We start from the raw sequence: 11,612 nt of genomic DNA on the forward strand, positions 1-11,612 counted from the left end.
TTTCCACCAGCAGCAATTTCCATGTAATCAATTAGATGATGTTCCAACTGATATCCCTGTCAGGGAGTGTGCCTGCTCTCCCCACACGGGAGCAAAAATTCATAACAGCAGCACCTGAGGAGTAAATATGGGAGAATCCTCCCTTATTCCCCTGGAAACCCATGTGAGGTGTGCCCAGGAGGGATTGGCAGTGGGACAGCCAGTGGGAATGGGAGGGTGCATCCCTGGAGGAACTCAGATAGGGATGGAGGTGGGGATGAGGTCCAGAAGGAGGCTGGAGATGGAGATGGAGATGATGGAGATGAGAATGGGATGGGAATGGGGATGAGGATGAGACTGAGGATGGGGATGCTTCTGCCAGACACATGCCAGCAGAGCTCCCTGTTGAGGAGCAATTCCAAACCACGCTGGTCCCACCACAAAGCACAGGGAGTAAGGTGGGCACAGCCCATGGGACACAGCCACCAGCCCCTGGGTGCTGGAGTGGTGGTGGAACAGCTCCTCTTGGTGGGGGCTCCCTTCCCCTGCTGTGTTTGCTCCTGAAAAAACAGAAATCAGGATGTTTCCACAATTCTCAGTTACTTCAGCTTTTCCTGGTGCCCTCTGGGAGGCTTTGTGATACAAGAAGTTTAAAATTCTTTTACTGCCAATGGGGATTGGAATTGTGAGGCTGAACGCACTGGTTAAGTAAAGAAGGTGACTTTGCCAGTGGGCAAACCCCCGTGGATGGAGTTCCTGGCTCCAGCACAGCCTGGAGGATGACATTCCCTGCACAGGAGCTGGCACAAAGCTGCCCTGAGTGCCCCTGTGCCATGCCCTGCCCTGGCAGCACCACATCTCCAGCACTGCTCTGGTCCTGGCCCTGCCTTGCCGAGCCATTCACATCATCCCAGGGTTTTGTTTTCCCTCTGCTTTGGCTCCTGCCTGGATTTTTCAAAGGCTCTGGAGCAGCGAGTGCCCTTCCTCCCCCGGCCGGCGCACATTGTTCGAATTAGTGCCTAAATGAAAGGATATTGTTGGTTCCTGTGGGGAGATAATAACCTCGGTAGCGGAGGGAATTTCACCCATGCAGAGAGAATTTGCTGGGCTGCTCCCCTGGCCGGGGTCTGTCTCGCTGGGACGATGGCTGATGGGAAAGGATCCGCCAGGAAGCGGGGGTTTATCTTGGCATGCTGCTCTAATTGCTGAAAACTCTGCTTTCTGACCTCAAAAATGTGCCACTGCTGCCCATCTGGCACAGGGGCACCTGTGGCACAACCACTGATAGCAGTGGCTGCCAGCCATGAGCAGGAAAAGAGCTCCTGTTCCCAAATTCTAATGGGATTTTGGTTTTCCCTCTTCCTTCCCATCCATCTGCCTTCTCCCACAGCTTAAGGAGATGTGAGCCCCTTGCCATGCCATGGAAGTGGAAGAAAGAGAAAGGAAAATGTGCCCAGACAATGGAAATCCCAGTATTTCCAATTTATTTCAAGCATATGGGAAACATCCTCCTCAGCCCAAAAGGCACCTTCTGCTCCAGTTTTCTGTTGTGGGGATGCCAAGAGGCTCCTGCTGCCTCAGTCACCACCATCCCCACGATGCTGTGGCAGGTGCTGGTGGTGTGGAGGTCACAGGGACACAGGGACAAGCACAGGGGCACCTGGATGATGCCAGGGCAGGAGGGGATGGGCTGTGGGATCTCTCCATGGTCCCTGCTCCTTGCAGCCAGGTTGAGTGAACCCATATCCAGCCACCCCACCTGGCTTCAACCTGGACAGTCATTTCATTTTACACCCCGAATTTTAATTTTTTTTATAGCCAGTTGCGCTCTGATTGAATTTTAAACAGATGTTTGGACTTGTTATAGGTGAAGGAAAAATAACTCAAAGTGTTTCTTGAGCGGAGCTTGTTCAAAGTTCTGCAGTGGAGCTGCTTCCACACCAGAAAATCCTGACTATGTGCAATCAAACATTTAATTTCCATGGACACAATATCAGAGGATTCCTTCAGGTTAGAATCTGTTACAGTTATTAATCAAAGCGGCGCAGCTGAAATGAAACCTTTTATTGAATGTTGTGACAAAGGGATAAATTAAAGCATTTCTGGAATGTATCAGATTTGGGTCCAAGGCTGAAATTTCAAAATCCTGACGTTTTTTCTGCGTTATGAAGTCCAAATGTGGAGCCTTTCTGTGTCAGAGCGAGTGTGCAGCACTCGGGGGGTGCTGGGGCTGGCAGGGAGGGAGGGGACAGTGCTGGGGCTGCAGCACATGTCACACATCCCCTTCCCAATCAGTGACACCAGCCCTTGAGGGACACTCTGGTGAGGATGCCTGGAGTGTTCAGAACATCCAAAGGATGGTGGTCAAATAAAAAATATATAATTCAATGTACACTGATATTTTCACCCCCGAATCCTTGCATATAAATAAATCCATCCACTGGGGAGCTCTGCCTGCAGCCCCACGTGGGCTGGAGCAGATTTGGGGACCCCAAAGTGGGGACTTGCCCACGGCTCTGGGAGGTGACACCGAGGGGCAAAGCCACCCAGAGGCACCGGCTGCACGTCCCTCCCCCTTCCTTTCCATTTCCCAAACAATTTCCTAATCAGCCCTTTCTGTCTGGAGTTTATTAGTGATTCGCAGGCCAAGAGGAAATGGTGATTTTTGGGTCCTGGTTGGATGGATGGAAGGGGTGGAGTCGGCAGCAAAATTCCCTTTTTGTGGCTCAGCAGAGGAGACGTCAGCCCCGCTTCCCTGGCAGAGCCCGACTCCCCTGGCCAAGAGAAATCCATTTTGGGGGGTTTTAGGAAAGTAAAGAGTAAGGAGGCTTCCTCCTCAGAATGAGCACTTTGGCAAGGGGGTCTCTGCCCCTAATGGGTGACAGAGCTGCCTGTACCAATACTTCCATCACTTTTGGGAGGGTCACACCTCTGCTGGGCTCCCAAACTCCGCAGCCTTTTCCTCTTCCTCCTCCTCCCAGTGCCACCCAAAGGCTGATTTTGGGGCTGGGAGCTGCTGCATGAGCAGGCTCTGACCTCCGTGGGGTTCCCAGCTCCTCTGAAATCCAATCTGGCTGCAGATCCCTGGAATTTTCCCCAAATACAGCACATTTGGATTCTGATTGAAAAGGAATTCAGGAGTTACAGGTAGACATCAGGCAGCAGGACTGGGCAGGGGCTGGGGCTGTGCACAAGGGGATGGGGTCACCTGCATCCAGCCCTCTCTGCCCCTTCCCCAGGTGGTGTTTATCCCAGAAAATCCTGAGGGAAATGCAGACCATGGGATGCTGTGTGTAAAGCAGCAGAGGGTGAGGATGGAGCTGGGGCTGGGGATGAGGATGGAGCCAGGCCAGGAACGGGGCTGAGCTGGCACTGATGCTTCCTCCCTCCAGACCAACAGCTTTTCTGGCCCCTCTCATACAGCCTGGGGTTGCTTTTCTTTTCCTCAGCCTAAAAAAATGACCAGGGTCTATGAAAATAACAGTGCTGTTTTTAAATTTCGTGAGGCCAAGAGGACAAACCTGTTAATAGCATCCTCCTCTTCCTCTCTCCATCTGCAGGACCTGCTCCCAGCACGAGGTTTTCCAGCCCCAGCTCTGCAGTGTGGTGGTCCCAGTGGCTCCAGTTCCCACTGGAAGTGTTGGACCTCAATCCTCACAGCCCCCATTCCTTGTGAAGCCCCTCACATCCATGGCCACACTGCCCAGAGACGTCACCCATGGCTCTGGCCCAAAGCTCAGCCCCAGTTTCAGCTGTTTGTGGGGAGAGCTGCTTCCCCAGGACCCCTCGGTCCCTCCCCTGTATTTACTGAATGTGTTTACAATTACAGGGGATGCCAGGGGAGGCTGTGGCCAGCGAGTCAGCGCCGGGGCACTGCGGGCTGGAGGTCAGCACTCTGTTTACTTTAATTTCTCTGAGAGCTTTTTGGGAGATTTCCCTCCTTCGTTATTAAACTCAGATGAGCCGCTGGGGAGGTTAGGTCGCATGTGGTTCAGGGCACTTTTTTCTTTTGTAATTTTTTTTTTTTTTTGGTTTTTTTTTTTTCATATTTGCAATGTTTCACCCTTAACTCTTTCAGGACAAGCTGCCCATCTCAGCACTGGGACACCAAGATGAGCCCACGAGTGGGATGGTGGCTCCTGGGTGAGCTGTGACCTGGGCTGGTGATGAAGATGCCATTGTGACCCCATCTGAGCATCACTGGGAGGTTTAGGTGGGTATCAGGAAGGAGTTCTGTCCCCAGAAGGTGCTGGAGCACTGAACAGGTTTCCCAGGGAATGGTCACAACCCCAATGGGAATGGTCACAACCCCAATGGGAATGGTCACAGCCCCAGGGCTGCCAGAGCTCCAGGAGCATTTGGAAAATGCTCTCAGGGACAGGGTGGGAGAACCTGAGGAGCAGCAGCACCAGCACTCACCTCAAGCAGGACCAAGGCTGTGCATCCCCAGCCCGTTTTGCACCAGGTGGCTCCAGACTCTGCTGCCTCCTTCCCAGCACAGGGGTCAGGACCTCTCTGATGCCATGTGGGCACAGGGCCAAGTGCCAGGGCTCCTTCTGGGACCAGTTTGGTTCAAAGCCCGTGGCAGCCTGCAGGACACACGGCAGATGAGAAGCAGACAGCAGGATGAGCACAGGCAGTGGGAGCTGGGCCCCGGCATTGCAGCATGAATTCCAGCATGGCCAGAGTCCCTGTGATGGCACCAGGTCTCTGCTGGTGCCAGGTCACAGAGGCCACCCCATTCTGGGCCCCAGGGAATGGCCCTGGTGGAGTAATTGGTGCCAGTGCCCTCTGGAGAAGCTCCCATGGGTCACCCCAGCACCCTTCTGCCTTCCAAGCCCAGGATCCCCAGCTCCAAAACCCCAGTGAATCAAGTCCTGTGCTCAGCCTTCTTAAATGATTTTTAATTTCCTGGAGGGAGAGCTTTTAATTTATTTCTGGAACAAAGTGAGGGAAGGGGAGGGGAAGATGACTCTGAAGTCCATCACTAAGCCTCTTCCACTTCCAAACACTTCCTTTCCCACTGTCCCTGAAAGGACCAGCCCAGCCCTCCCTGAGTCACCATGTCCCCTCTGTGCTGTCCCCAAGCTGGGGCTCCCTGCTCTGGGGGTCCCCACAGTGTCCCCACAGGCAGCTCCTGGCAGAGAGGGACAGCTGGGCCTGGGGGACACTGGCTTGCAGAGGAATGGAGCTGTTTTCACAGGAAGCAGCAAATCCTGCTGGTCTCCATCAGACACAGACAATCCCAGGAGCTGGGCTGAACGAGTACAAAATCCCAGAGAGACAAAATCCCCCTGAAATCACTGCTTCTGGATCCCTCTGTGAACCCAGAACCTCCCTGGCTCCCACCATGGTTGGGGAGGAACCCCAAACCCCCCAAAGCAGTGGAGCCAGGGCCAGGTTTGGGGGTTTGCAGCAGGCTCCAGCACACTGGCACCTCCTGGCCTGTGGGGATTCCTGGGGTGGGGACAAGCAGAGCTGAGAGGGCAGAAACCCTGCTCTGCCCTGGAGCCAAACCCCAGTGGCACTCATGGTTTTCTGTGCTACTGAAATCTAAACCAGAGATGGAAAAGGCCTGTTTGGGATGTGCCTCTTGAGAGAAGGTCTCTGAATGGATCAAAATGGATCCCTCAATGGATCAAAATTCACTCTGTGCTCTCAGTGATGAAAATTTCACTCAGTTTGAGTTCAGACCATGATGAGAGTGAAGCCCAGAGCAGCACAAAGCAAAGGCTGTGCTGATGGCAAAGGCTGAGCTGAACCCAAACTCCTCTTTCTGTCCTGCCCATTCCCAGGTGCCTGAGTCAGCTCCTGCCTTTCCTGTGTGGCAGGAAGGGTTTGTTCCTTTAATCCCAGCCTTCCCCTGGAGCTGCAGCCCAAGGATTCTTGCAGTGTCCCAGTTACAGCTCTTGGTCCTGCCCCTCTGACTGCTCCTCCATGCAGCTGTCAAAGCCCTTGGAGCAGCCAGGAGCAGGACAGGCCGTCAAGGGCCCTGTCAGGCAGATGAGAAATTAAACCAACTTATTTATCACTCGCATATCGCACTGCTCCAAACCCTCACCACATCATGGGGGAATATTTGCTCCCTACATCCCACCTCCAGCAACTCAGAGCTTTCAAAAGGATTTTTGTCCATCCTGAAAGCATCTCCATCCCTCTTTCTCCCCCTCGGGGCTGGTGAGAGGTGCTGAGTCCAGCCTGGGGTTGGGCTGTGGAGGGGGTTTGGGCTGTGGAGGGTGCTCTGCTCGTGCCGTGTTGTCGCAGACATCTTTTCATTAAAATCCTTCTTTAGGATTTTTCCTTCTGAGAAGCTGAGAGGCCTCAAAACCAAAATGTAAACAATGGTTATCTGCTGCTGTGGAATGCAACAGGTGCATGTGTGATTGGCCCATCTTAGCTGTTTATAATTAATGGCCAATCCCAGCCCAGTTAGCTTGAACTCTCTGTCCCAGACACAAACCTTTATAATTAATTCCTTTCTATTCTTAGCTTAGCCAGCCTTCTGAGATGAAACTTTTCCTTCTTTTTAGTATAGTTTTAATGTAATGTATATCATAAAATAATAAATCAAGCCTTCTGAACATAGAGTCAACATTCTCGTCTCTTCCCTCACCTGAAAACCCCTGTGACCGCTGTCACACCGTGTCCATCCCAGAGCTCGCACAGGATGCCAGGCAAGGCCACATCGGGTGAGATGGGGCCACCCCCACCCGGGGCAGCTCTGGGGGTCACTGGGCAGTGTGGGGCTGTCCCCACCGCGGCTCCCAGCCCCACAAAGCCCCTTTATCCCCCGAGATGTTCCCGGTGCTTCATGTGACCCCCGCGCCGGCCCGTGGGAACCGTTTGATGCTCCTGAGCCTTTTCCTTTGCCAGCGCCGACACCCCGGCTCCGGGCGAGGGGAATAAAGAGCGCACTGAGCGCTCAGCTCCGTGCTCATCGCCACGGGACCTGCTGAGCCTCACGGGACCCACGGGCCGCTGGGAAGGAGCCAGAGTGTCCCAGTCCAGCCACCCCACCCGTGTCGGGGAGCTCCCACCAGCACCCACCCAGCATCCCTGTCCCCCTCCCCAGCATCCCTGTCCCCCCAACATCCCTGTCCCCCAAATATCCCTATCTCCCTCCCCAGCATCCCTGTCCCCCCAACATCCCTGTCCCCCAAATATCCCTATCTCCCTCCCCAGCATCCCTGTCCCCCCAACATCCCTGTCCCCCCAGTATCCCTTTAACCCTCCCAACATCCCTGTCCCCCCCACCATCCCTGTCCCCCCAGCATCCCTGTTTCCCCCAACATCCCTTTTCCCCCACCCAGCATCCCTGTGCCCCCAACATCCCTGTCCCCTCCCAGCATCCCTATGCCCCTCATCATCCCCGTTTCCCACAACATCCCTTTTCCCCCCCAAGCATCCCTGTCCTTCCCCAGCACACTGTCTCCCCAGCATCCCCGTCCCCCCCATCATCCTTTTTCCCCCAGCATCCTTGTCCTCCCTCCAGCATCCCTTTTCCCCCCATCATCCCTATCCCCCACAACATCCCTGTCTCCCCATCATCCCTGTCCCCACCAATATCCCTTTTACCCTCCCAGCATCCCTATCCCCCCCAGCATCCCTGTCCCCATCACCATCCCTGTTTCCCCCCACCATCCCGGTCCCCCCCAGCCCCGCGGGCGCTGTCGGAAGTGCGGCCGTGTCACCTCCCCACGCGGGGCCGCTTCCGCTCCCGCTCCCACCCGCGGCGGCGGCGGCGGCGCACGGAGCCGGGGCCGGGATCGGGACCAGGGCCGGAGCAGGGCCGGACCGGGCCGGTGAGTGCTGGGGGCCGGGCGGGGGAGGGTTCAGGGGGCTCGGCGGGGGCAGCGGGACCCTGCAGCGGGGCCGGGGTCCCGGAGGCTCCGGGGATGCTCCGGGGGGCTCTGCAGGGCAGGGATGCTCCCGGGCTCGGCCCCTCCGCCCGCGCATCCCCCGGCAGCGCAGCCCGGCCCCGCTGCTATGGGTGCGGCTCTATGGGGGTGCAGCTCTATGGGATGCAGCTGTATGGAGTGCACTTCCTATGGGGTGCAGCTCTATGGGGATGCAGCGCTATGGAGTGCAGCTCTATGGGGTGCAGCTCTGTGGGGTGCAGCTCTGTGGGGTGCAGCTGCTATGGGGTGCAGCTGCTATGGGTGCAGCTCCTATGGGTGCAGCTCTATGGCATGCAGTGGTTTTATGGGGGTGCAGCTGCTATGGGGTGCAGCTCTACAGAGTGCAGCGCTATGGAGTGCAGCTCTATGGGGTGCAGCTCTGTGGGGTGCAGCTCTGTGGGGTGCAGCAGTTTTATGGGGGTGCAGCGGTTTTATGGGGGTGTCACCCAGCCTTGCCCGAGCAGATGTCACTGCGGGGTGGGGGTCCCGGGGTTCCAGGCCTCTGGGCTGGGCAGGGCTCCTGCCCCCCTCCTGGTGCCCCACTGCTGGCTGGGGTCAGACCGGGACGCCCGATGGGCTCCTTGCTGTGATTCCTGTGAGGATTCCCTGTAGGAAAGCGCTTGGAGTGCACCTCTCACTGCCGGTGACCCGGCAAGGAACGCTGGGATAACCTTCCCTTTTCTGGGCCAGTCTGTCCGTCCTGCAGAGAGGGAAGGTCAGTGCTGTCACCACTTTGGGCCCAGGTTGAGGCCAGCCCCCCACCCTGATGCAGGGCTGGTGACTGTACAGAGGAGCCCAGGCAGTCTCAGCTGCTGAAGGACATTTATTGCTGTTGGGAAAGCATCTCCTTCCAAGCACACCTTTACCAGCATGGGATTAATTGCATCAGGCACGGCCCAAATGGTGCCAGCAGCACGTGCAGCTGCGTGCCTGAGCCCCGTGAGGCCCTTTGGCATCGCCCAAGGGACGCTGCAGGAACAGGGGCTGAGACTGGAGCTCTCAGGGAAGGGAGATGGGATGGGAGGTGGCTCCTTGAGCTTCTGCATCGGGTGGGGAGATGCCCTTGGATTGGTGGCACACACTATGGCAAGGGGTGAGAATTAAATGAGCTTTAACATCTCTTCCAACCCAATCCATTCCATGATTCCATGATACATGGGGCCATGCTGAGAGCAGCAGTGCAACACCCAGGAGCACTGACCCCATGGTAGGTGCAGTGACTTTGAAGAGGTAAATAGAGCAATGAGCGTGTTTTCCCCGCTGTAGCTGCCCTGAGCTCACAGCCCAGGCGTGTCACGGCTCCGTGTCTCTCTTGCAGGCAGGACACCGGTGAGATGTTTGCTGTGTGCCCAGCGAACTCCCCGTTCCGGCAGGGCCGGGGGCGCCCAGCGCTGGGCACGGCCCTCCCAGGGGCGGGACATGGGCCGGACTCCAACTCCAACTTCGTGGGAGAGGTGTGTGACAGCAACGAGAACTGGAGCCAGCCAGCGCCGGGGTCCCCGCCGGAGGAGCGCTCCAGCCGGAGCGAAAACACCACAAATCCCTCTGATAATCTGCTGTTATTAATGCAGAGACAGATGGTGCAGGGCCGGCTCAGGGACAGCGCCCCGGGCCCGGGTGACACGCAGCCCGAGCAGGGGGAGCGCAGCCCCCCCGAGGGAGCCGAGGTCAGCGGGGCAGGGGGACAGAGCGCTGCCCAGGAGGGGTGTGAGAGAGCCCCGAGCTCCCCCGCAGAGGATAACGGCTATGCCAGCAGCTCCCTCAGCATCGACAGCCCCGACAGCACCTGCAGCACCGCCTGGGACCCTCCTGCCTGTGCCCCCCGAGCTGAGAGCCCCCCTGAGGCTGAGCCCGAGCTGGGCACCCTGCTCCCGGCGCTGGCTGAGGCCGTGCAGCACCTGCAGGACAAGGAGCGCTTCAAGGAGCAGGAGAAGGAGAAGCACCACATCCAGCTGGTGATGTACCGGCGCCTGGCCCTGCTGCGCTGGATCCACGGCCTGCAGCAGAGGCTTGTGGACCAGCAGAACCGGCTGCAGGAGAGTTTCGACACCATCCTGGATAACCGCAAGGAGCTCATCCGCTGCATGCAGCAGGGCCCAGCCTGCGTCGCTGCTGCGGCTGCCCCGGGGCCCTGAGGTGCCACCAGAGCAGCCCGGCCCAGCCCTCACCCTCTGGATGCTGTGGTGTTGGCTGGTGGCATCTCCATCCCGTGCCTGGGTGCCCACCCTGCCCTTCCCATCTCTCTCCAACGCAGCCAAGAGTCCCCGAGATGAAGAGTTCATCTCCATCATCCTCCGCACTGGAATTTGTTCTGTCCTGCATCCAGGTCTGGGGTGGCACTGGGCTGTGGGGTTTGCTGAGCTGGAGGTGACCAGGCTCATCTTTAAACCTAATGTAGTTCATTGTTGAGCCTGGCTTAGCCACAGCAGTGCTGGGATGGCCATGCTGTGGCACTGGGCTGGGTCGACCTCAGGACCTTGGGGTTTGCTGAGCTTGAGGTGACCAGGCTCATCTTTAAACTGAATCTAGTCCATTGCCGAGCCTGGCTTAGCCACAGCAGTGCTGGGATGGCTGTGCTGGAGCCCCAGGGCAGTGAGGCTTCTAAACCTCCCCAGGAATTGAGGCTTCCAAACCTCCCTGGGAAAGCACTTCCAGTGCTGCATCCCCACATCCCACCTGCACCAGTGCATCCCTGCAGCCACAGCCCAGCCCCTGGTAACATTGCTTGTTGGTGAGAGTGAGGTGTGCTGGGCTGTAAAAGAGAAAAAAAAATCATTCTGAAAAGTGACCTCAGAATGCTGGAAACTAAATTTAAGTCAAATGATCCAACACAATGTATGTTTTTAATGTCAGTATTAGTGAAAAGTTAATTTAGGTCTATGTGTATGTGCATGTCTGTCTGCTGTGGGCAATGCTCTCACTCAGTGCATGATCCCAAAGCTGCTCATGAACTTGTGGTGTTGGTGTTTATATTAATTTATCATTTGGGAGCAAAAGGAATTTTGTTTTTCTGAATCTGCATTTTATCCAGTGAGAGCTGCACACAGAACCCAAAGAACAATTGTCTTACCTGGAGATGGAAAAGGAGCTGCTGTGTGTGTTTGCTGTGCATCCATAGGGCACACATTCCATTTGAGTGCTGGTGAGGGCTCAGCCAGAGGGGTCTGCACTCCCCATCCTGCCCTGGCTGCCATCAAAGCTGGGCACTGGTTCCATTTCTCACCTGCAAAGGAAGGTGAGGAGGATTCCAGAGATTCCTCCCAGCCAAACTGCTGCCTGCCATCCGAGGAGCCGCTGCGCCAGGAGCCCAGGGAGCAGCAGAGCCTGGCAGCCTGGTCAGATCCTGGCACCCACCACCCACCAGATGCTCCTGGACTGTGATAAACAACCGTGGCCAAGCCCAGCAGTGCCCCAAGCCCACCCTCCTCCTGCCCCACATGGGGCACGGGCTCTGCTCCCCTTTGGGCTGCTGCCAGCGGGTGAAGTCAGGAGATCCACAAAAATCCTCTCCCAAAAAGGACGTTTTGGTGGGAAAGGGTGCACTCAGCTCAAAGCAACCTGTGCCAGCGCTGGAGGATTCTGGCAGCTTCCTGCAAGGCTCCTGCTGCCCTCACCTCCCTCCTGCTCACTCATGTCCAGCTCCTGCTGCCTCTGTTGTATCCCAGACCTGTGATTGTGGGCATGTTGTATATAAATAAAAAAATAAAAGCCTTGGAGCTGAAGGAGCTGAGCCCC

General features: G+C 56.6%; 1 protein-coding gene across 1 annotated transcript; it reads left to right on the plus strand.

Moving 5' to 3' along the window:
* The first annotated feature begins 7,717 nt into the window (after positions 1–7,717).
* Positions 7,718–11,174, plus strand: CUNH1orf216 (chromosome unknown C1orf216 homolog). Its single transcript, XM_054292623.1, has 2 exons — positions 7,718–7,781; positions 9,196–11,174. The coding sequence occupies exon 2, from the start codon at positions 9,212–9,214 to the stop codon at positions 10,010–10,012; it is 801 nt and encodes a 266-aa protein (XP_054148598.1). The 5' UTR covers positions 7,718–7,781; positions 9,196–9,211; the 3' UTR covers positions 10,013–11,174.
* Positions 11,175–11,612: the final 438 nt, after the last annotated feature.

The sequence above is a fragment of the Melozone crissalis genome, unplaced genomic scaffold (genome assembly GCF_028551555.1).
Source record: "Melozone crissalis strain CALT ecotype California unplaced genomic scaffold, PUWL_Pcris_2 ptg000111l_1, whole genome shotgun sequence".
Taxonomy (NCBI): domain Eukaryota; kingdom Metazoa; phylum Chordata; class Aves; order Passeriformes; family Passerellidae; genus Melozone; species Melozone crissalis.

Bases quoted from the DNA above. Each gene is read 5' to 3' on its own strand.
- CUNH1orf216 (XM_054292623.1), top strand. From the start codon at position 9,212: ATGTTTGCTGTGTGCCCAGCGAACTCCCCGTTCCGGCAGGGCCGGGGG.